This window comes from Thermobia domestica, chromosome 4 (assembly GCF_964235325.1).
Source record: "Thermobia domestica chromosome 4, izTheDome1.hap1.1, whole genome shotgun sequence".
NCBI classification, from domain to species: Eukaryota; Metazoa; Arthropoda; class Insecta; order Zygentoma; family Lepismatidae; genus Thermobia; species Thermobia domestica.
In genome coordinates this window covers 286,612,343-286,637,015 of record NC_137457.1, presented here as the reverse complement: position 1 = coordinate 286,637,015, position 24,673 = coordinate 286,612,343, and the positions used below count along the sequence as shown (strand labels likewise).

The 24,673-nt window shown below is 37.5% G+C and overlaps 1 protein-coding gene across 1 annotated transcript in view; it reads left to right on the top strand.

Annotated features, from left to right (window-relative positions):
- The window catches only part of LOC145683532 (eclosion hormone-like), a 100,296-nt gene that overhangs the window by 42,255 nt on the left and 33,368 nt on the right, over positions 1-24,673 (top strand). Inside the window, exon 2 of the mRNA XM_081754877.1 lies at positions 11,614-11,720. Coding sequence (XP_081611003.1) covers positions 11,614-11,720 — 107 coding nt within the window. The remainder of the gene's footprint in view (positions 1-11,613; positions 11,721-24,673) is intronic.

Below are 24,673 nucleotides of genomic sequence, written 5' to 3'. Positions count from 1 at the left end.
AGGCAGTAATTATATAAATAAAAAGGTTTGCTAGAAGTAGCAGTACCGTTCGAAAACATTTTCCACACCCCGCAACTCCCGAATAAGTGTCAACAGAGGGTGGCATGTTGTTTGCCATGACTCGATTTTGATGTTGTTTGCCACGATTTTGCCACAGTATTTGCATTCCGATCTTATCAGATCTCATTATCCTGAAGATTCACAAACACATGGATAAAAAGGAAGGTTTGCCAGGCACCTCTGTTTGTGATCCCCTGGATCAAATTTTTAAGTGGTCTCTCCTTAGGGACGAGAGAGATCTCATTAGATTCACTGCTAGGGCCGTAACTTGTGTGGGACAGGGGGCAATTGCCCTCAGAGAAACACCCCGCCGTTTGAGGAGGCCCACTTTAAGACAAAATTTTCCTACTCCATATACGATACGAACATTAAATTATAAGTGAAGCATCAAACAGGTTCACTACATTACATAAACAAAACAGCACACAAAAGGTATATAAAACGAAAATGAGTCGTGGGCCCATTTCAGTAAAAATGTCTATTAGTGACCCTAGAAATAATATTTACTCGTATTGCTTTGAGTTTTGTCATATTGTCCCCTTCATGGGGGAAAAGGGGGCAGTTGTCCCCCATTTTTTGAAGTAACCCGTTAATGTATATAGTTTCATTTGGAAATGTGAAGTTTTTTTTATGTATTACTGTTTCATAGAAAAAAATGGTACCATATAATATTTGCCGTTGCGTGAGTACGTATTGGTTGTCTTCCCGTGGAGTTAAGAAAACTACAGGAATTGCGTTTGAATTGCGGCGGAAAATAACCCAAAAATTAACCTATTGGAGCACAACAATTCCAGCATACTTTCACTTCTACTTGCAAGGGCTCGGTATGTTACTCAGCCGTTTTGAAACTAATTGAGAGCACATTTCGCAAAGAAAAAAAGATCTTACAAGTTATTCTTTAATTGCACAAAAATGGACATTTCCTAAAATATATTTTCTTCTATCTACTTAGTAATAAAGAATATTGATTAAAAAGAGTAATAAGAAACAACTTCTATCTTTTTCATTGTTTTGCAGTGTAATATACGTTGAAGTGTGTGTTTAGAGGTGTGCAAGTGTATATACAATTAAACTTAGTGAACTCAACATAACTCTAGGTTTTGGGATTATTTTGTATAACTGGAGTGTAGAATGATTCAAAGTATTGTTGTGTTTTGGTGTTCCAAAAAAGTGAAAACTGCACTTAATGGGAAGGAACATGTTTCGGGAAGCTGCAAAAGCAAAATCCCTTTAAACGTCGTAGCATATACTTGTACAGTAGTATTTACTATCTTTCATTTTCTAAGAGTAATAACATACATTTAATAGCATTTGTGTGAAATTAAAAATGTAAGTTGTACATTAATCCCCAGTTTAATATAACTTTTGCAAAACAAGCCTTATTATTCATTACTGATTAATATTATCCTTTCTATTTATTTGTTTTGCAAATTTGTTATTTAATAATCTGATCACACAATTTTCCAGACAGAATTTTAAGATGTCCATGAACAAGGAATCAAATTTCTTCTTACACTTCGTTGTTTAAGAGTACAAAGGGCTAATACTCACTTACGTTGCTCTTGTTAGTAGAATATAAAATACGATATACGGTATTTTAACCGAAAAATATACTATCCTATTAGTTATACAACCTTTCGTCAAACAAAGCGTTAGAAACAACCAGAGAAATTAAGATTGAAATACAAATATTCAGATCATGTCTTGCCCCCAACTTTTGACGTCCAATCGCCGCCACTGGTCCCCGTAATTAATTTGTCATATTTGGAACAGGCCTAGGGGCGTGCGGGAAAGTCCAAGCGCTGCGGGGAGTCCACATAGAGTAAGACAAAGATAGAAAGAAGGGGCCTATTTTCGAATTTTGCGGGAGTTCCCAAATCAACTTTTTCTAGGGGGCCCAAATATTAATACTTCCCCGTCCCCAGAAAAAATCTAACTTACGGCGCTGTTCGCTTTTCAAAGAGAATATTAAGCTCCAAACATATGAACACAAATCATCATTAATATGACAATAGCTTAGTAAATTGATGTAATTGCATTTTCTCATTGATATAATTGATATATAATATATGATTAATAAATTGGAGTCCTTTATATCACCGCCTGTTACATAATGTTCTGTTTTGTGTTATGCTACGCGACTAAAGAACTGGACTTGATATATTTAAGAAAAATAAATGAAATATTTCAGTTTCATGTCCCACATTTATGTCGTGTAAGGTAAAGGATATGATGATGATGAGAATGAATGAAAAATTGTGTATTGAAGAAAGTGTGAGGAAACAGAAGAATCCCGAGAAAACTCACGTATACGGTGTTTGTCCATTACAAAGCATTCTGCATTCTTATAGGAGCGGCCTAGGACTAAGAACCAAATATGATGTGAAGTTGTAATTATCACTTTATTTCATGCTTCTGGGTGCATAAATTCTGTAGTATATTAAATCTATAGAAAGCCTGCTGCGGGATATTAGAAATGGGTTAGAAATAGCAGAAGGGCTATATGACATCAACTCCGAGCATCGTAAATTAACATTTACAAGAATAGACCCTATCAAAATATAAAACAGCACCTCCAAGGGAGAGAAAAGTTTTAAAATTTCTATGTTGACCACCAACCTATAGTTGAGGTTAAAAAAAAAAAAAACGTGTTACAGTTGACATTTTGTAACGTGGCTTAGTGGTAAAGCATTCACCTCTGCTGCTTGGATAGGTGCTGACTGCCACGGGTGCTGACTGCCACAGCCAATTATTGGTGCTGACTGCCACGACTTATTCTGATTACCGATAACAAGGTGCTGACTGCCACGACGGCGTGCTGACTGCCACGAGCCTGGAGAAAAGTGGGCAGTAGCTCCCCCCCCCCCGCTTTAAGTTACAAAGTTACAAGTCACTAGGTGGAACGACATAAGCTTTGATGTTTATAAAGGGATTATTTTTTTCCGTTATACGTGTAATTTGAATATTTCGTTGTTTATATTAATTGTTTCATTGTATTATTTAATGGATCGAGTACTGTAAAGAAAAAAAATGATATGTTTATATTCACTCTAATAATGTTTTTTAAACTCTTGCAAATCTTTTAATAATTTTTGTATTAAGAGAAACCAAAACTCGAGAATTGTGTTATATCATTTGAGTTTAAAATGGAGTTTACAACGTCACAGAGAGGAAAACCCGTTTTAATGCACCATGGCTTCCAGTATCATTTCCAAAGAGAGATTGAAGACGGTAGTGTATGGGTAAGGCAAATGATTTGACTTTTTATTTTCGTTTTTATTCTCAATATTTATTTTTTCTAATTTGTTTCAAACATGTTTGAGAATATTTAGAACAAAAACACTCTTGAAAAGCCTAACAGACCATTGGAATTGACCAAGGACTTGTCCTGGAAGAGGATAACAATCCAATGGTATTGTGGATAGAGTGTGTTTTCAATATCTTTTGAACTTGTTTCATAACTTTTAGAACAGTTTAAGATAATTTCCATTCCAAGTATTAAGAAAAAAAAACTCTTGAAAAACCTAACAGACCATTGGAATTGACCAATGACTTGTCCTGGAAGAGGGTAACAGTCCAATGGTATTGTGGATAGAGTGTATTTTGAATATTTTTTAAAACTTGTTTTAAACATGTTTTCGACATTTTAGTATTTTGGTTCTTTTCAGCTGTGTGTGAAAAGAAAGAAGATGGGATGTCCAGGTAAAGTTAAAACTGAAAACGACATTGCACCAAGTCTGCTGAGTAATCACACTTGCACGCCAGATCTCGCAGCTTGCGAAGTAAGAATACGACTTGCAAACTGTAAGAAAAGGGCCCGAGAGGATGTTCTAACACCTGTGTGTGAAATTTTTAGAGAAGAGATGTCTGTCCCTATAAACCAGGGACTGGATCTTGTTACTACAATTCCATTGTATAGTCAAAGGAAGGGTTATTTAAACAATGCTAGGAGGACGATGCTGGGTATAAAGCAAAACAATTCCACATCTAAAGAGCTAGATTTTCCGGAGGATCTTCTTCGCTTCGAAGATGGAACTTCCTTTCTGCAGTATGATAAATTGCAACAGGATAAAAGGATTTTATGTTTTGGATATGATGGTCTGAGGCCAGCGCTGAGGGGCAGCCAGCAGTGTTTTTTGGATGGAACTTTCAAGAGCTGCTCGAAATAATTTGCGCAGCTGTACACAGTTCATGCTGACATAGGGAGTTCAAATTATAATACATCAATCGTACCAGTTTTGTACGCACTGCTCCCTGACAAAACAGAAAATACATACAGAGACCTGTTTTCCTTTGTTAGAAGTTGGTCTGAACAACACGATCCTAGTGTGTTGAAAGTGGACTTCGAAAGTGCAGCTATCAATGCATTAAATTCTGTATTTCCAAATTCACAGGTATCTGGCTGCAACTTTCACTTTAACCAAAGCATTTGACGGAAAGTGCAGGATATAGGTTTGGTGAGCGACTACCTGCACAATGAAGAAGTGCGTCTCCACATCCGTATGTGTGCATCACTGGCACTTATACCTATTGAATTTGTTGATGATAGTTGGTTGCTTATCATGGAGCAGTGCCCACGTGGAGAAAAAGTTGAAGCCTTCAATGATTACTTCACGCAACAATGGCTAGAAAACCCTACCATTCCTGTCAAGAGTTTGAACTGCAGCGGCCAGAGGCACCGCACGAACAATGGTGTGGAAGGATGGTACCATCGGCTAAACAATGCAATTTCCAAGAACTCCCCACATGTTTTCACACTGCTCAAGACCCTAAAGGAAGATGCAAAATCAAATTATTTTACTTACAACAAAGTTAAATTACAAGTTCCAGCCAAGAAGAGGAAGCTAGCCTACACAAAAGTTGACGACAGGGACCAAGTAATTCTACAAGATTTGCAAATCCATGGTAACTTGCGAAAATGTCTTAGGAGTTTGGGCTACATACATAAATTAGAGTAGTCGTCAGTGTATATTAGAGTCATTTTTGTAATGATTTTTATATATCAGTATAAGCCAGTATATATTAGAGGCATTTTTGTAATGATTTTTATATATCAGTATAAGTCAGTATATATCAGTATAAGCCAGTATATATTAGAGGCATTTTTGTAATTATTTTTATTTTCTTTTTTACTTCACGACGTAGTATTGAACAAGTCTCCTGGACGACGTGCGTACTGAAGAAAGCAACTGACAAGGTTCCTATCGGAGCCGCCTGAACGTATGGATTAAATGTGGTGTTAAAATTCATCGCGTTTCTTTCATGCTTCTTGGCGTCCGGTAACGTTACGTCTAGCAACTTTCTCTCAGGATCGTGGCAGTCAGCACGCCGTCGTGGCAGTCAGCACCTTGTTATCGGTAATCAGAACAAGTCGTGGCAGTCAGCACCAATAATTGGCTGTGGCAGTCAGCACCCGTGGCAGTCAGCACCCCACCTGCTGCTTGAGGTCTCCGATTAGATTGCAGCTCGCACGAAGTGGGCTTTGCGTTTTTATCATTACACCATTGCATTCTTTCAGTTTTACGTCTCACAGTTATGTCGGATAGGCTAAAGGAGACGGTGATGATGAGAAAAGAATGCAATGGTGGAATGAATAAAGTGGGGGAAAAGGAAGAATTCTGAGGAAACCCACGCACACGGGGTTTGTCCATCATGAAGTCCACTTGTAGTGAGCTGGGATCCAACCAGGGCCCCAGCGCACCAGATTTTAGGATTTAGAATTTAGATTTCTGGGCTTTCGGCATATCTAAGGCAATTTAGCCCTTCACGTTTTGAGACACGACGTCCCTCAGCGATCACACAATCCGGAATGAAGGAAGGATTGGGGAAGGAAGGAAGCAGTCTGGGATCTAAGTTAGGTACTACCCCAGCATTTGCCTGGTGTGAATGAGGAAAACACTCATTGAGGGTGGTTGGGCTGAAAAGGCGTTCTACACTTTTTCGACCGAGTGTCCCCACCGGGAATCCAACCCGGGATCACTCGCACCAAAGGCGAGAGTGTTAGCGCCTACGCTACGGGGGGCCATCCCATCGCACCAGAGGTAAACGCTCTACCATTGAGCTAGAATTATCCTACACAAACTCATTAAAACATAAATTAATAAGCGATCGAGTCCTGTCTAATGTCAAACAAGCAAAAACATAGGCTAAATTCACTAAAATAGCTAACGGACAACCACAGGATACGAAATGGAACATTCAGATATAATTTAAATGTTGAGAATAAACTAAAACATTCCTAAAATACCTTTTGCAGAGAAATGACTAATGAATAGTTTCTATTCCGTAACTATGGTTACGGAATAGAAACAGTAACCGTGTTTTGGACCGTTTGTATTACATGTATCTATTCAGTTTATAAATACAATAGACCCGATTGTTATAATATAGTCATCTGGTAACCCTCAATTTATGAGTCGATTTTCTATAAATCTTCATGATTATGATATAAGATAAATCAGAGAGAACAATACCGTGGCAAACAACACAAAAATCGAGTCGTGGCAAACAACACGTAATCCAACAGAGCACCCGTCCGACTATTAATTGCACGGGCAAGTGCCAGATAAATGTGTATCTATGCTAAAGCATAATCCTAATATTGTTCACTTACGACAATTTAATCACTTTTCTGTCTAATAATTAAGGTAATTCAACCGTTTCTAGTATAATTATAACAACACCCTATATATTTTAGCGACGTGCTTTATACATGTGAGAAAATGTTTGAAATTGTTGTGAACTGAGTTTCTTCAGAAAAAATTTGCTCTTACAAACAACACTTGCACTTCCTTGAATTTTTCCTTTGAAATCTCAATGTCTCAGGGATGTTTCCTTGATGGAAACCTCAATATTACAGATGCATCTAATGTTTTCCAATCTGTTTTGCAATTCAAATTTGCGAGAGGAAAATTGACTGCAACTAATCAGCTAAGTAAGTGACGCGTATCTGTTTGCTCTTCAAGGATATTTAGTTAGTAGAAGCGTTGCTTTAATTCTTATGATTCTGATGTAACTAGAATTGTACAGCATACGTTTTGACCACAAATTTAAACTCCTCTTGTAGAGAGCCATCGTCGCTCTCTACAGATAACAAACATAGGTATTTTAATAATTTGTTTTAACTAAATAACTTGAAGTTTTTTTTTTGTTTTTTTTTTTAATTGTAAAACTACGAGAGACTTCCAGACTACAGGGGATATATTCTAACCCAGTGGTTCTCAACCTAACTCCTATCACGACCCCCATTTTATAACATCCTTTTGCCAGCGACCGCCTTATAATTTCTGGTTTGTAATAAGCTTGTGTAGCGGTTCCCAATCTTTTGGACTAACGGCACACTTTGCTGAAAGTTCAAGGACATCGCGACATATTTGTTTCATATTTTTTATTATAAACTAGCTGAATATACCCAGTCTTCGCATGGGGGCTGTATTTGGAAGTCCACACCTGTGGAAGTATCACCATTTCAGCGACCGCGAAAACTATGGATTTAACACTAATATCGGTCATTTTGGGCTATTTTTTTACATGTCTCGGTATCTACCCCCGCTGACCCCCGGCCTGCATACAATGGTAGCTGAATTTACCAGTCATCGCTAATGGAAGTGTCACATTGATCTCAGCGACCGCGAAAACTATGGATTTGACACTAATATCGGTCATTTGGGATTACTTTTATATGTCTTGGTATATCCCCCGGTGACCCCCGGCCCGCAGCCGAATAGGGTGAATTTGGAACGATCGGAGTTTCACCATTGATCTAAGCGACCGCGAAAACTATGAATTCGACACTAAAATAGGTCATTTTCTACTATTTTTTACATGTTTCGGTAAACGTCCCCCTGAGAACCCACTAGTTGGATTTTTTTTTAAAAAAGCTTTGCTCTGGTCTGGGGCCTGGACCAAGGTATCCGTCACCAAATTTTGGTAACTTTCGGTCCACTCGTCTGGTCTCCACGCCGCACACAGACAGACAGACAAACACACAAACTCTTTATTTTATTTATATTAGAAGATAGATAATATCTATTATAATAGTGAAACCTATTAGTCTTTGTAATGACTCTATATAGCACTGAGCATTATTGCTGCCGCTGGAGGCGTCGACTGTGCCGTGTCGTTTCGTCCAAAAAAACCGGAAGTGTCACTCACCGGCTTGAATAAACTTTGCACACTTGTAGAACATCGAAAAATCATCGACACGTATTCTTTTTTTTTTTTTTCGGCAATGGCGAAGATTTAAGGGTGGAAAGCTCCATTGAACGTTTGGGAATGGTCTCTAAGCATAGACCGAAAACAAACATTTAATTTCCTGCCAGGGGGCTTTTAGGACAGGTGATTCAGGATCTGACGTCATTCCAAGTTCATCCCTGATAGTTGGGGAGGGGAGGTTTCAACGTAGGGGAGGGGGATAAACATTTTAAAATGATCGAAAATGACTAATATTAATGTCGAATCCATAGTTTTAGGAGTAGCTGAGATTGACAGTGACAATTCTGATGCCGTGTGTCTCAGCAAGGAGAAGAGGGAGGGGGAGCTATATATAATAATGATTGAAAATTACCAATATTAGTGTCTAATCCATAGTTTTCGGGATCATTCAGATGAACAGTGACATTTCCGATCCGGTTTAAATCTAAAATCATACCCGAAACTTAGGGGAGGGGAAGAATATATATATATATATATATATATATATATATATATATATATATATATATATATATATATATATATATATATATATGTGTGTGTGTGTGTGTGTGTGTGTGTGTGTGTGTGTGATCGTAAATGGCCACTATTAGTGTCGAATTTATAGTTTTCCGGATCCCTTAGATGAACAGTGTTACTTTCCATCCCGTTTAAATCCAAATTCAAAACCCACAACTTGGGGGAGGGGGAGGAAGAGATATATAAAAATCATCGAAAATTACCGATATTAGTGCTGAATCCACATTTTTTGAGATCGCTGAGATGAACGGTGACACTTCCGATGCCATGGCCCGAAACATGGGGTGGGGGATATATATATATATATATATATATATATATATATATATATATATATATATATATATATATATATATATGGTCAAAAATGACATATACTACTGTTGAATCTATAGTTCTTGCGGTCGCGGAAATGAACAGTGACACTTCTCATGCTGTTTAAGTCCATTTTCAGCCCTGACACTTGGAGGATGAGGAGGTACGACATACATTAAAATAATCCGAAATGAGCAATATCAGTGTGCATTTAGATTATTTATTTCAACCCAGCGAAGCAGGTAATATATGCTAGTCTAATCTAAACAAAATGCTAAGGATACCGTAATTTAAAGATTCGATGAACACATAACTCACAGCCTGGACCTGAGCGCGAGTCTAGATTTAACTCAATCGAGATTGAGATTGACACGGAGATGTAGCCGTTAATCAACAAAGTCGTCTTAGATTTTTCTCCAATCCAGAAAAGCGGGTGTTTTTTTGTGATTAAGAGATGATTAAGCGAGGGACGAATATAGGACCTGAAAATCGGGTAATATGGTAACCCTAGTCTTAACAAAGTCTTCACGACTTTCTTACTGAAAACTGACAATACAGAACACACTACACAAACGTTGTCGCAACACTCGACGATTAAAAAACAAAAAAAGAAAAAAAAGAAAAAAGAAAAAAGAAAAAAAAGTTGTCGCGACAATAGGCAATATCTAGGTAATGGAATGCGCAGTCTGCCTGTTTGTGGCGGGCTGGTTTCTCGTGCGCCACCCGGGAGTATAAAAAAAAGGAAATGGATGATTATAATCAAGGTTAATGACTATGATATAATTAACGAAATGAGAATGTGGAAGAAAACGGGAGAAACCCAAGAAAGCCTACAAAGGCCACGTTCTAAAATAAACAATCGCGTGACCGAGGTTCGAATCAGAGATTACTCGTACGAGCTACTCTTGTTATGCTCAGTAGTGTTGGCCACGAGACAAGACAAGACAAGGAATAAGGATTTCTCATCTCATTTCGATTCTCGAAGTGCTTTTATTTCTCGGATTGATTCGTAAAATTATGTATGAAATGTCTGCTCTAATTTTTGTTCTAATTTCATTTAGAAGTTGTCAGAATCCTTTCGCGTCATAAGAAATCCATAAAGTGTATGATAAAACAACATTTAAACTATATTTATTATTGCAATATATTATGTAATGACTTGCGTATCTTTAGAGGTTGGTAAATGTACTAAATTCTGTTCGTGCATTCACTTTATCAATCTGAAATTCTATACTTTGAAACGTGTAACACTAAAACATCATACATTCACTTTATTAATCTGAAGTTCGTCAAGTAACATTTTGGGTTGGCAAATGGTTGGGACAACCGACCATAGTTGGTTGGCCAACGGTGATTTTGGCAGTACTGCAATCGATGGTTGATGGATGGTCGAATTTGCCGTTGGCATTTTGATAGTGGCTTTGCCAACGATGCCTACAAACAGACAACGGTTGGCACACCGTTTGACAACGAAAATGTTACTTGGGTCTATACTTTGAAACGTGTATCATTAAAATATCGTACATTCACTTTATCAATCTGAAGTTCTATACTTTGAATAGTGTAATACTAAAACATCGTACATTCACTTTATCAATCTGAAGTTCTATACTTTGAAACATGTAACACTAAAACATCGAACATTTACTTTATCAATCTGAAGTTCTATACTTTGAAACGTGTAATACTAAAACAGTGTTTGAAATTTGAGACGTGGGTGAATTTGTGTTTGAAATCTGAAATCTGAAATCTGAGTATTATCCGTGTTCACTCTTGTCTTTGTAGACACTACTAATGCTTAGCGTATGTCAAAAAACATTTTCTCTGAATTAAGAAATATTGCTTTTTAAAACTGTTATCGTTTTTTACTCTATGAAAATTTAATATTAAAACGAGATATGAGACATTTCTACAATATCCGGATTCAACAGAGAGATTAAAGTCGAGTTTGAACGTACTCTTGGAAAACTAAATCATATAAAATGAATCCGGGATTTCTGCCGAACTTCCCTTGTAAACCTAATACAAAATTGGGAGAGTAAGTATTAATGTTAAGAATATGTCTTAGACCAATCTTCTATCTTTTTTCAAATTCAGGATTTTCGTGTCCTACAATATCTCACAATTCAAAACACGACATTCATTCGGAATATCACTGAATTACTAAATACCGATCATACTTAAACAATGTTACATTAATTTCTCACAAACTTTTCACTATATTATTAGCACAGGCTTCCTCGTTTATCAAAGTACACAAAGTATGATTAAAGCATTTACTACCCCCAAACAACATTCATCCAAATTTTATGTTTTCCCTTCCTTGTATTATGGTCTCAAATTTCTCCTACTAACATCTTATTATTTTAAACATTATGTTCTTTATTTACAACTTGTTTTTACCCTATTGTATGCTATTTTTATCAATATATTCCACTGCGTGTTCTCTTCCAGGATAAATACCGAAGTAATAATAGTTATTATTATCTTTCTTATGATTTGCAGGTGACGAGCTGTAGAACTCGATTTTGGATAGCCATAGTTGGTTTTCTCATAATTTGTAGCAGTTCAGCCCAAAATAACTACCTAAGTCAAGTTGGTGTTTGTATTACGTAAGTTGTTTTTAAAGCACTTGTTTCCTTTAGAGTTAATATAGTGTAATAGCTAAATCTTTGAAACTGAAAAAATGTCATACGAATGCTAGTTTGTCCTTTTCAGGGCAGTAAGTATAGGTCATTAGAATTTTTTTCCTGACCTGGCTGCAGCCATTTTCCAAGATATCTGCCCTGTAACACGGGTGTTGGTGCAAATCAAGTACAAAATGACCCACAGGAGTAATACTGGTAGATCGGTTCATTTATACTGAGCCGAAGTCACTGAGCAACTATACCATGCATGCACAACCCATCGCCGTGAGATTGTCACGAGACAAACAACAGTATATCGTTAGTCACATGTAGAACAATGTGGTGTAGCGTAACCTGATGGCGCTGAAACTGGACAGATTCTGGAAGAATGTTTATTGTGGCCCCTTTTGACTCTAAGTTCATGGTGTCGTGCATCCTAGAAATGTATCAAGTGTGTAATTTTCGTGTACGTCGTGCCACTGTGAATCATATTATACAAAAATATGCGGGACAGAGTCCTGGACCCACCACATCGCGAGCATCCTGAGAAGAAGATCTCCCATGTGGTTTGGCGTATGGCTACCTCCGAAAATATCTCTACATAGCGTGCGATGGTTAGCAAATGCCTCATATCGCAAGCGACAATCAACCTCGCAATTCACAGGGATTTACGCCTTATGGTCATTCGCAAGAGCAGTGTACACGCCCTGAAACCATGCCATCTGGCTGAACGAAAAAGGAACTGCAGGAGGCTGTACGAATGTCATCTCGCGAGTGATCGGTTGAAGTTTGTTGTTGCCTTTGATAAGGCGCACATGACACGAGCCATTGCATACAGACTTGTTGACACCAAGGGCCCAAGCCCGTTCTTCCGCTAGTGCGCAGAGAATTTCACAGAAGTTTTCATGATTATGGCTGGTTTCTCTTACAGGGACAAATTGCGTCTCCGAAAGGTAGAATGAAACGTCAAAATCAATTCTGCGAACTACTAGACTTACCCCTGACTGAAACGTACCAGCATGAAATCTCAGCAATGTATAAACAAGACATGAAGCAGAAGCCCCACGGCGAAAACATCGCTGGACTTCTATCACCGTATGGAAGAGGAAACTGGAATTGCGGCAATTTACTTCTCTGACATCCCTATAAAGAGTCCGTAAAGAGTTCTGAATCGTAAAGGTATCCTCCTGTTACAGGACAATGCTAAATCTCACGTGGGTAGGATTACCCGGGACACCATTCTACGCCTTGGATGGAAAACACTATTGCATCCGCCATACTCTCGGACATTGCACTGTCCGATTACACCCGTTCCATTCCTTGGACAATTACCTTAGAGGACGCCAATCCGAATCCATAGTAGAGGTGCAAAATGCAGTTGATACATTCTTCGCTTCACGGCACACCAAGTTCTAACGTGATGGAATCCATGTCATTCCAGAACGTTGGCAGAAGGTCGTCGATGTTGATGGGGACTATTTTTGATCTTCCAGGTACGTCTTAGGTGATATATAGATGTTCGAAGGTGTTGGGTGAAAAAGCGACAGAACTTTCTTGATTACCTTTATATTTATGTTTCTAACAGAACAGTTCGTCGAGGGAGTATGTACATTATACAAGTAAAGAAAGTGTGTGTACTTTTGATGACAATGTTGTGACATCAGCCTTAACGCTGAATGTGAGTGGTATTTCACCAGTTTAGCATAAGGAGTCAGATAGACTTATGTTCCACGTCAAACGACAACTGAGAATGGATATAGACAAGTATGCATCCGAACAGGAGACTCAGACGTTGTGATAATATAATTGATGTGTTTGGCAAGATACAACACCCTGAAGAATAGTGGATTGAGTATTGATCAGCGAAATTCAGTCAAAATATCGCAATTCATGATACATACTTCTGTCTTATTTCCCAGATCCAGACACATCTACTGTAGTTCCATGCTTTTACTGGATGATAATGTTAGCATTCTGTGGAATGGACAAACGAACAGCGTGGTTACATGGATGCGGTGGAGGAAAACGGATTCTGCATTTCAGCGTCTGTAGAAACTGAGTTCTGAGGTAGAGAATTACATATTTGCTGTCATTGGGCAATGTGCCATTCTTGTGACAGGAGACATGATGTCTTCCTTGAATGATACGAACGAGCGTAAACGAATACTGTATGTACACGATGAAATACCACGCAATGGATTTCACTGGATTTCTACCCAAGAGACTCGGGTTCGAATCCCGGCAAGTCCGATTTTTTTTTACTATACTTCAATTTCAATTTCAATCCATACCTAGTGTGATGAGCAAGATTTTCTGTAGACAAGAGAAATATGATTTGAATGACGGAGAAATAGAGTAGATCCATAAATGGAGATAAAGATTTAGAAACTTATTTCCGTTAATTCTTCCAAATTTGATATTTTTAGATAGTTTTAATCATTTTATAATTCATGCATGATCAGTGCTTTTTTTGCTCTCTCTCTTTCATCTCACATACAGTATGTAGTAAAATGATGCATTAAATACACAATAAGTTATAATGTCATTGATGTGTGGTGTTCATTGCACAACACACACCACACAGATTCATCATGAAATGGAAAAAAATCCGTGCACCCACAACAAAGACCTGTTTAGGATCGAGCACATATTGACTTGGCCACAAAGATGAATAATTAAAAAGTCACAGTGAGATTAAATAATTATAGTCATTGGCTGTTCTGCTATCTTTGTCTCTCTCTGTAGAAAGGGGGAAATGAAGGAATTTGTCAAAGTAAATTCTAAAATTGAAAATGCTGGAAGTTGACCCAAGGAGGGAATTAGATAGGAGTCCCTTAATTTATGAACAGTGCCTGAATAATAAGTCTTGTTAGTTTATAAGGATATAATTGCATGTGTTTATATTGTGTCTTTTTATATGGAAACTATGGCAACCAATAGGGAAGTAGTATCACACGAGAACGCAGAAGTCTCATGTACACAATGTACTTTAGAAAGTAGTGAGAAAAGAGCTCGCGTCTCTCGTAGGCTAGTGAGGTGTCACGAATGTGGGCTGAAATGGATTCATTTCAGTTGTATTAATTTAGAGGATACTGCTGAAAATGCAGAAAAGGTCCGGGCTGGTGAGATAGTCAAATACTGCAAAGAATGTGAGGGGAAGCTCCACCAGTCGCGTGAACCCATGAGTTTATCCTCGGAGAGAGAAACTGAACATCCCGATTCAGACGGTGAGCGAGGGTTTAGTACCCCGAAGAACCGAGGCCAAATATCTCCAGTGGAGATATCTGACCTCGATGATGATGAAAGAGATGGGGATCCAGTTGGTGATAAACCCAAAGAAAAGAAAAGGAAGACTGGGTCATCTAATAATGACGCTCTCCTCCTTTCATTGCAACAAATGCTACAAGAAATGAATGAAAATAACCGGGAAATGAGACGCGAAATAAATGAAAAAATAGATAAGAATAGTCTGGAAATGAGACGCGAAATAAATGAGAAAATAGATAATAATAGCCGAGAGATGAGACGTGAAATGAATGAAAATAGCCGGGAGATAAGACGCGAAATAAATGAGAAATTCGACACCTCGGAACGAGAAACCGAATCTCGATTCGAGGTATTAACCCAGAAAATCGACAACATACGCTCGGACTTTGCTTCCTCAATAACTACATTGAGAGAGCAAATGTCTACTGAAATTAATTTGGTCAGATGCGAGGCTCAACAGTCCATAAAGCAACTTCAGCAGGAGACTGAAAGTAAATTAGATCATGTAAATTCTGAAATTGAAGAAATGGATACAAAATTACATAAAATCGACAATAAACTGGAAACACAGCAGGCCGAAATTGATAGTTTAAAGTCAACCTTGTCAGACTTATCATTGAAAACCGAACTGGAAGTAACTGACCAGAAAGTTTTGAAAATTCAAAATGACATAGTAAATATTCGATAAGAAATGACAAAATCTAGTCGCGAAAAATCAGAGGTAACCTATCCTTTCCCCGGTAGCGATTCCTCAGGAATATTACCCGCTACAACTACCCGTAGCGCAGGAAAAGAAAATTTAACGTCAGTTGATGCACGGGATATTGCGACTCACTACCCCATGCATCGGTCAGAACCAAAGTCGTGGTTCAATTCTAATAGTGTGCCGAATCAGTCGAGTGTTGTGACGACTACGGTCACTAGCGTGAGTGCTCCCTCCTTACATGGAGGTATACAATCACATAGCGTGTTGCCGGGAAAAGGAGATGGGTGCCATTCTGAGTCGTTGTTCATGGGTGCGATTGGTCCGGGGATGGAGCCCAACATATTCAATACGACCAACAAAATCCCTTTCCCTTACATGGGTAATTATAACACCGCTACTACGTCGTCGCTGGTAAATCCGGTGACGACTCCGATTGTGCAGGATAATATGTTAATTCCCAGTAACTATTCCCCTGCTTATGTTAGTATGGGTTCCAAGGTTTCGCTGAGGGACATCGAACGTTTTCCCACTTTTGACGGGAATATTACCAATGGACAGCCTCGTGTTTTTCTGCGTAGATTGCAGCAGTGTTTAGAAATGTATCGGCTGACCGATAGAGAACGTTTACAAATAGTGGAAAAACTTTTAATTGCAGCATCAGGCGCGTGGTTTGCTTCTATTAAATATAGAATCCATACGTTTGACGATTTCCTGATCCTTTTCAAGGAAGAATACTGCAATGAACATATAGAGAGGCTTCAGAAACGCAACCTCCAATCTTTAAGATATGATCGAGCCAAGTATGGGTCCCTTCTGGACTATGCTTGGAAGATCATAGAACTGTACTACCAGATTGCAGAGAATCCATCGCAAGCCGAACTAGTAGACATCATAGTGAACGCTCTTCCACCAGATGAGTCGCGGGCTATTGCTTCCCACTTATGCCAAACGGTGCGAGAAGTTACGTCACGCCTAGCTGCCCTGTGTGGGAAAGAAACTGGAGGCCCACCAAAGAGGTATTTCGCCCGACAAGCAAAAGTTGTGAAACCCGTGAAAAGCAAGGCAACGGCAAGTTGCCAAACGGATTTTCTGAGTTACACCCAAGCTGGATCTCGCTATCCGAGTGGGAGTGGCTCAGAAAGCAATCAATATAACGGTCGACGTCTGTTCCGTAACCGACCGATGTTTAACAATCGCCGGGGTTATCGCCCCTATGACCGCACAATGGGGGAATCGAACCCGAATAGGGACGATAATAGAAGGAACTTTAACGGGGCGTACCGCAGAAGAGAAAACGGTAATGGTCAAAACGGCAATGTTAACAATAACTGTGCAAATAGATCTCAGAATTCTGCCCCTTCGCCAATACAAACTAATGGCGGAAATGGAATTCTAGCCACTCGAGGGAGTGATAGTCGAGAAACTAGATCTTAACGTCATTGGATATGCCAGTCGACGGGTGAAACCCTATGAGTTGTCTCTTTCAATATCTCAGCTGGAACTCCTGTCAGTCCTGTTCCTTTGTGAACGTTTTTAGCAGTTAAGTTATTGAAAAATTGCGCTGTATTACACAATCTAAAAGGTGAAAGTATCGGAACTCACAATTTCCAAAATCTTAAACTTTTCAACTGTACCGAGGACAAAAAACGGGAACTTCTATCTCAATACCCAAAGTGAATGTTACACTGTCTCATTTGAGTGTATGAGTGTATGAGTGTATGAGTGAGTAGTTAGTTTATTAGTATTAATACATGTTAATTCTATTCAACAAAATTTTGTTATTCAAACAAAATTTTTTTTAACGACGCCGGGGAACTGTAATATGCCATTACAGTCTAATGAAATTATGTTTTTAATAGGAGGGTGCCCGAAATTTTTTGCACCGACTGTACTTGATGTTTAACAAAAAATTTCTGGCTGTTCATATAATTCGTAATTTTATTTGTTATTCTATTTCAAATTAACATGGAAAACCTGTAAAAAATTCATTAGGAATTATAGTTTGGGAATCAATACCTTTATTTATATTTTAAATTAGTTATAAGTTTTGTATATGGATATGTAAATGGATTATTACAATTCTTACGGTGTCAGTGCTATCCGAAAATATAGATCCACTATTGGACGGAACTTTCCAGATCAAATAACCAATCTAAAATTCGACAGAATTTTCAGGACCACCCTTCACCTCTCTTTTAGATACCTAGGTCCTTCTAAAATCTAGTTTGATCCAGATTTTACCAAATTTTATTCGCTTCAAAGCCCCACCGCCAAAATGCTTAGTTTTGATTGGCTGATAAACCCACGCGATGATATTAGGGCGCAATTATTCCATTCCAAGCCGGAAAATCTTGCTGACAACAGCCAGATTTCGATCGTCGAGCTTAAAAGGTCGCAACGGAGTGAGAAAAACTGCAGTAAAAGGTAAAACTAATATAATAGTCGAATAACTACCAAGCAGGAAGCTACGGAGCCATAATTTGTTAGTTTTTCATAGTAAAAACCGGACTGAAGAAATAAAAAATAGATGACGCCATGTTGTGCAGATATTGTTAGTTATGGACAGGCTTTGTAAAGTGCATCAGTTTGCGAGTTTTCTTAGGAATCTATAAACAGTTTCGGAGGAGTGGTGTTTTCTCCCTTAAAATATTCTTATCCTTAAAATTATTCCTTTTTTAGTTACGTAAGGCCTGCCTCACTACCGTTTGTGTTCGTGTATGTAGTGGATGTGATTTCTTTTTGTATTTATTTATTACATACATGGCGGTATTTAATTTTGTGGTAGTCAGTCCAGTAATCACAATGCACGTGTAAATTTCAGTAAGGGCTCCTATCTGACTCCCAAATTGGGAGTACGGCTTCCAGCGGGATGAGTTGAACATTCAGTTTGTTTCCGGGTTCCTGCCCCTTCAGGGCAGGGGTCCTATTGCTAGCTAATACTCCGATATGTCCCCTCAGGGCATCGATTAAACAGGTTGATTTCAAGAATGTGATTTAGTAAATAAAGAGCCAGTTGGCCCTGTTCATTTCTTTCCTTTCGTTACCTTTCATAGAGCCGATTTAACATGGTGAAATCTGAATGATTTCTGTGTATATTTATTAGTATAACATGTATTAATGTAGTGTGTAGTATGAATGTGGCATGATGTGTCTTGTAGTTCGAGTAGTATGTGTATATTTGTAATGTAGTATCAGTGATAGTGATAATTAAGTGATGAAAGAGTGTGTTGGACAGTGTAGTATTTACTATGCGATAAATTTTTATTACTCCGTCATTAAGTGAACGTAATATAGTATAATAATTCCGTGTACAAGGTCACATTCAGTTGTTCAAGGGTTCATTATATCGTCGCTAGCCCTAGTGTCAAAAGTCAGTACTAACCGCCATTCTTCCGTCGAGGTGCTTAGTGATTTAGTTTTCATGAAACTGACCTTTCTTTCCGAAATAAAACCTAGAAGGTATAATTCACAGCCCATATGAATGTACAGTTAGGTCAAGTGACCCAAAATTAATATATTCGGAAAGTTTCAACATTCTGCATAGTCTAGAAATCTAAATATTTAAATAAATAAACAATACGTAAATTTTTAACGGAAGTCGGGCGATATGATGCTAGTTCTTCGCTTTGAAAATATATTAAACTAGCAGCGTTCACCCCGGTTCGCTGCGGTCACCCCGGAACGCAATAAACTTTGTTACTTAGATAATTTTTACTTTTTCGCTTTCAAGTGATTTATAGCGCCTGTTAGTTATGTTAACCCGCCGAATCACAGGGTCATGCGGGTTGCATATAAATACGTTTATTTTTATACCTATGATGAACTAATAACAAAGGATTTCTACGTATGGACACCTGAATGATCAATTATCTCAAGACACTGGTAATTGAAAATTAAAGTGATATGATAAAAATCATCTAGGGTCCACATCCTAACAACCCCCCAAAAATGAAAGAAATCGGTTCAGCCGTATTAGCGTGATGAGCGGACAAAGGATTTTTTGTACGTATTGACACCTGATTGGTCAATTATCTCAAGACACTGGTAATTGAAAATTAAAGTGATATGATAAAAACCATCTAGGGTCCAAATCCTAACAACCCCCCAAAAATGAAAGAAATCGGTTCAGCCGTATTAGCGTGATGAGCGGACAAAGGATTTTGTGCGTTCTCTTTTATATATATAGATGTCCATTTTTCTTCGTGGCTGTAGAATTTCATTGTTGATGCAGAATTTTATAAACATTAGACATTATCGCAGATTTATTCTATTTTCAGTGAACATACATAGGATTTTTTTTCTTTCGTTCTTAATAAAGCTACCAAGTATTACATAGTATTGTGTGTGTGGTAAAAGAGTCTTGGGTTCGAGTGAGGTTGTCGTGCGGTGATCGGAATGGGAAAATGTTTGTAGTGATTATAGATTTTAAAGTATTATGATGAAATGTGTAAATAGGCTGGGCGTAGATAGAGGAAACAGGGTGTTTGTAGAATATAGCGTCGTGGCAAATGAATATTAATGTGAATATGAATATTAATAAGTATATGAATATTGTAGTAAATGAATATAGTAGATAGGACACCCATATAGTTAAATATATAGTAGCCCAGTGAATACTTCGCCGCGTGTTGATATATAGATATTGAATAGATACGTGTAACTGCAAACATCTCAGGTTCTGACCCCTGCACCATAATATCACGCGGACCGGAGGGCGATATATAGTCGGACTACGGTAATACTTTGTAGTTTATGTGTCATAATAGTAATCAACCATAGTAATACCATCTGATAGAATGGGTAGCATCATATAATCGCTGACTAGACATATTGAATAATAAATTATGAAAAGACAATAGTAGTTAGACAACAGGGCTGTAGTGAATCATATCTTCTGGTCGGTTTTAAAAATAGAATGTACCACTCCGTGAGATTTTTTTTCCCCACGTTACCTACTCGGGCTAGCTTACAATGTTCATGGAGGCGACAGCTCTGACTGGGTACAGAATCAAAACAATTAGTTATTGAAATTTATTTTCGCGTACCCGGATGTCGACCCCTATTCCCTTTAAGTATTTTCGTTTCTTTTCTTAGTTTAATTAGACGAGGGAAATTAACGACATCCCAGACTGTGGCGTGTCTGCGCAGGGTAGCTATCGGTGAGGTTTGGCATAGAAATCACCGATTCAAAATTCAGTTTATTTAATTTTTTTTTATTTCGGCAAATCATTAGTTAGGGATATCTTAGATAATACTTCTATTCTAGTTTCATTACTGTCCTCGAACCTTCTTAGTTTTTCTAAGGGGTCGAATATTTTTTTTTACTTAGAGATTTCAAAATTGGGGACGCAGTTACCTGGTCCCTTTCCCCCCTCTCCTTTTTTCCTGCTGGTCTGGGCCGGATACGGGGATCGGATTTCAATCTTACAAGCAAACTCTTGTGGGATTGGGATCTGATGGACACAGAACTTGCATCCTTGGCAGCAGGACGCCCCTTGAGTCTACGTATTTGAGTAGACCACCCTTTTTGGCATATTAAGAATATTTTGGCTATGGATTTTGTTGAGAGCGAAATTCGACTTCTAACTTTGTAGCGTTAGTTATTTCTCACTTAAGTCTTTGGCGCCCCTATTCTTCGTCTTCCTTCTTCTCTATCTCTCTCTCTGTCTTCATTTCTTCAAGTTTTTTTAATTTTTTCAACCTTCCCCCCCCCCCGAGATTTTGAACTTGTTGCTTACAATTTATTTAACCTACAACTCTGATCTGAAATTACCAGCTGAGACGTTGCAAGACACGATTCATGAATGGAGTAGATAATGATTGGGTCCTCCATCACATTTTGACCTATCGCTGAAATGAACAAAGACTTAGTAGTTGACGACACTTCGATTACGTTCTTTCACCGTCGTTCCTCTTAAGTTTTTTTTTAATCCGTTGGTCACTTTCCTTTCTGTTTTGGTTTTCAATTACTTTTTAGTTAACATGGGCCCAGAAATTGTATTTTGATTTACCTAGTTATATCTAGAAATGCTCTGTGTTACGTGCCTGCCTCACAAAGTTTTTTTTTCCTTAATGATTTAAACACGAATTGATTATATAAAAGTTAAAAATTTATAGACGCACGGTATCAGATAAAAGTTAATTTGTTTCCAAATGTAATGTTGGAAGTCATTTGTTTTCTTGGACAATGTTGCAACCTTGAAAAATTTTATTGTTGGGGATGATTAATTTAAATGTGTGCGCATTTATTATAAATATATATATATATAGAGAGAAATAAATACTTCGAAATGTATGTGTAATTAGTATGTGAATATGATGTTAAAGTAAAAGTATGATATTAAATGTATTATGAATATATGTAAGAGCGCTCGTGTCTGTCCCCCTAGACGTGTATTGGTTGCTATAGTTTACCAGAAGTCTTCCGACGAATTTAAGAATGTAGATTTTGTTAAGAATACCGCCGTGCACTTAAGTAATTTTCCTTTTCCTCTGAATCAATGTAAGTGATAACCTCTGTACTTATATAATGGCATGCATTGAAAAAATATCGGCAGGTCTAAACGTAACCCACATCATAACAAATATTATCCCTGGACAATTAACCTAAAACCATTGTGGAAAGTGCACCTTGAATCCTTCTCACCTACATGTGTATACTATGACTTGACCAGTTTTTTTTTATCCTCAATTTGAACCATCATACTCCGTACACCTGTGGAAGATCATTTTTTTTTTAATCCGAACCATGTATAAACATATACGAAAGTGATCCTAATGAAAGGTCTCGTGAAGTGTCCCAGTGTTGGATAAATAACTTGAAATTATTCGATTAATAAATTTGGAAATAGACCGTCTAAGAGGAGAAACCTCCTCTAGTGAAAGTTATTTTCTCGAAATCCCTAGATGGGTATAGACGTAGCAGTGTGCGATTGCAGATATAAACTGTTACCAGTTACAAACCAAATATAGACGACGAATGGTTTTGTAAACCAATAGATATATATATATACCTATAGAGATATATATAAATGACCACAAACTAAGTCAAATGGAGCGAAATGTTTTGGACACTATGAGTAGTGCGTGATTTGTGATTTGAACGCTCAAAATCATTAATATTTTATTACCCGATGTGAGGTAGAGACTCATATAAGTTCTGATACACCTAAAAGTTTTTTTTTCTTTCCTCTTTGTCCAATTTTTTTTAAGTGAAATAAGTGTCTTCTTTGCATATGTCGCAAATCATAATTTTGCTTTAGCATGCCTAAGATATGATTTATGTAATAATTCCTTTTTCTTTTCTTTTGTCAATATGATTGAATATATAAAAATTTACTAAAATATAACACTATGTACTCTATTAATATATAACTAAGAATTTGTGCTTTTAATATTTTTTTTTCATAATTATTTGTTTTGTCTTTTCTTTTCACTATGAATGTAATAAACTATTTGTACCCTTGTAGCTAGTTGATTTTCCTTTAAACATATATACACTGTCCTGAGTGAGTGAGCGTGTGAATGCATGATAGATTTAATTTAAGTAATTTTAGTGATATCCTTTGTCATATTAACATCTGTAATATATGTGTCATGTTTTAATAGATGTGTTACGGTAAATAACCTAGGTCATGAAGGACCGTCACTAATGGTTTAAATCGGCTCGAGGAGTGAAGCAAAAATAGCAGGATAAGCCTAAATACGACATCTTTCTTCCAGGAAGTTGAAATTCTTATTGATACGATACATAAATTTATATTGAGTTTATAAGTTTGATTTTTTTTTCCTTGGCTAATTCATATGTGTGGTCGATCCTAGAGAACAGAGTTCAGATGCTGGATAGTAATCAATCACCGGTTGGAACAACAGTACAAAGAATGATTTCACTTTTCTCGTTTCCAGGTCTAGGCCTGGGCAACCCCACGATCGTGGTGCCTGGAGCTAGGTCTGGGTGGTATGAGGGAACATGTGTCTATTCCGAAGCATTCCAAAATTGATTAGTTGTTAATAACATTTAGAATGATTCATCTTTCAACGACTTTCCCGACCTTTTACTATATTTCCGGAATAATCCAGTAATCTGTTTCTTATTAAAATACCCTATTTCTTTTCTTTCTTCTTTTCTTACCTCCTTCTTTTACCCTTCTATTTTCTTCTCTTTTTTTTCCTATTTCTAAATGAAAGAAAACGGAGTCATGATTGAGAGTAGTCGCTATTGGCACGGTCAATAAGTTGTTTCGATAAGTTTTCTTCGGGAGTCCGATATGGAATAATTAACAATAACAAGAAAGTTTATTGGAATTTACTTTATTAGAAAATAATCTGGATTTCAATCAGTAGGTGATGTTTCGTAATCATCCTCGTTAAAGAGAAATTAATTTTAGCGACTCCTCTCCAACTCTACATTAGCTCTTTTATCTTCGTTAATTTTTGTTTTCTTTCAAATGTAGTTTTGGAATCCGCACATATTAGTTCCTAAGTAAAGTCTTGATCCAACTACTGTAGGTCCCATAGTTTTGGAGCTATGCACCTTTCAAATTTTTTCTTGTCATGTTTTCGGCAGCCGATAACTCCGAAAGGAAGCATTTCTGCACCCAGGTTCGGCTATACTTTCTGTCTTATCTTGGTGTCAGGAATCACCTCCGAAACGTTATCGGAGTTGTTTTGAAACACCCTGTACATTCATTATCTTATATGCCATCTTTAAATGGTGCAGGCTACAAATACCTAATCAATCGGTATATCTCAAGCGAAAAATCTAGACGTGTTATATGTCACATATCGTAGAAGCCAATTTAATTGCGAAAGTTTTAGAAAAAGAAAGTTAAGGACAGAATTGCGTACGTGTTTCCACTCACACGAAAACATATTTCTCTTCCTCTCTGTTTCTCTTATTCTCTTCCTTTATTTACATTCATTCTTTTCAGTTTCTTTTTGGCGGATTCGTCGCCTTGCGTCTATC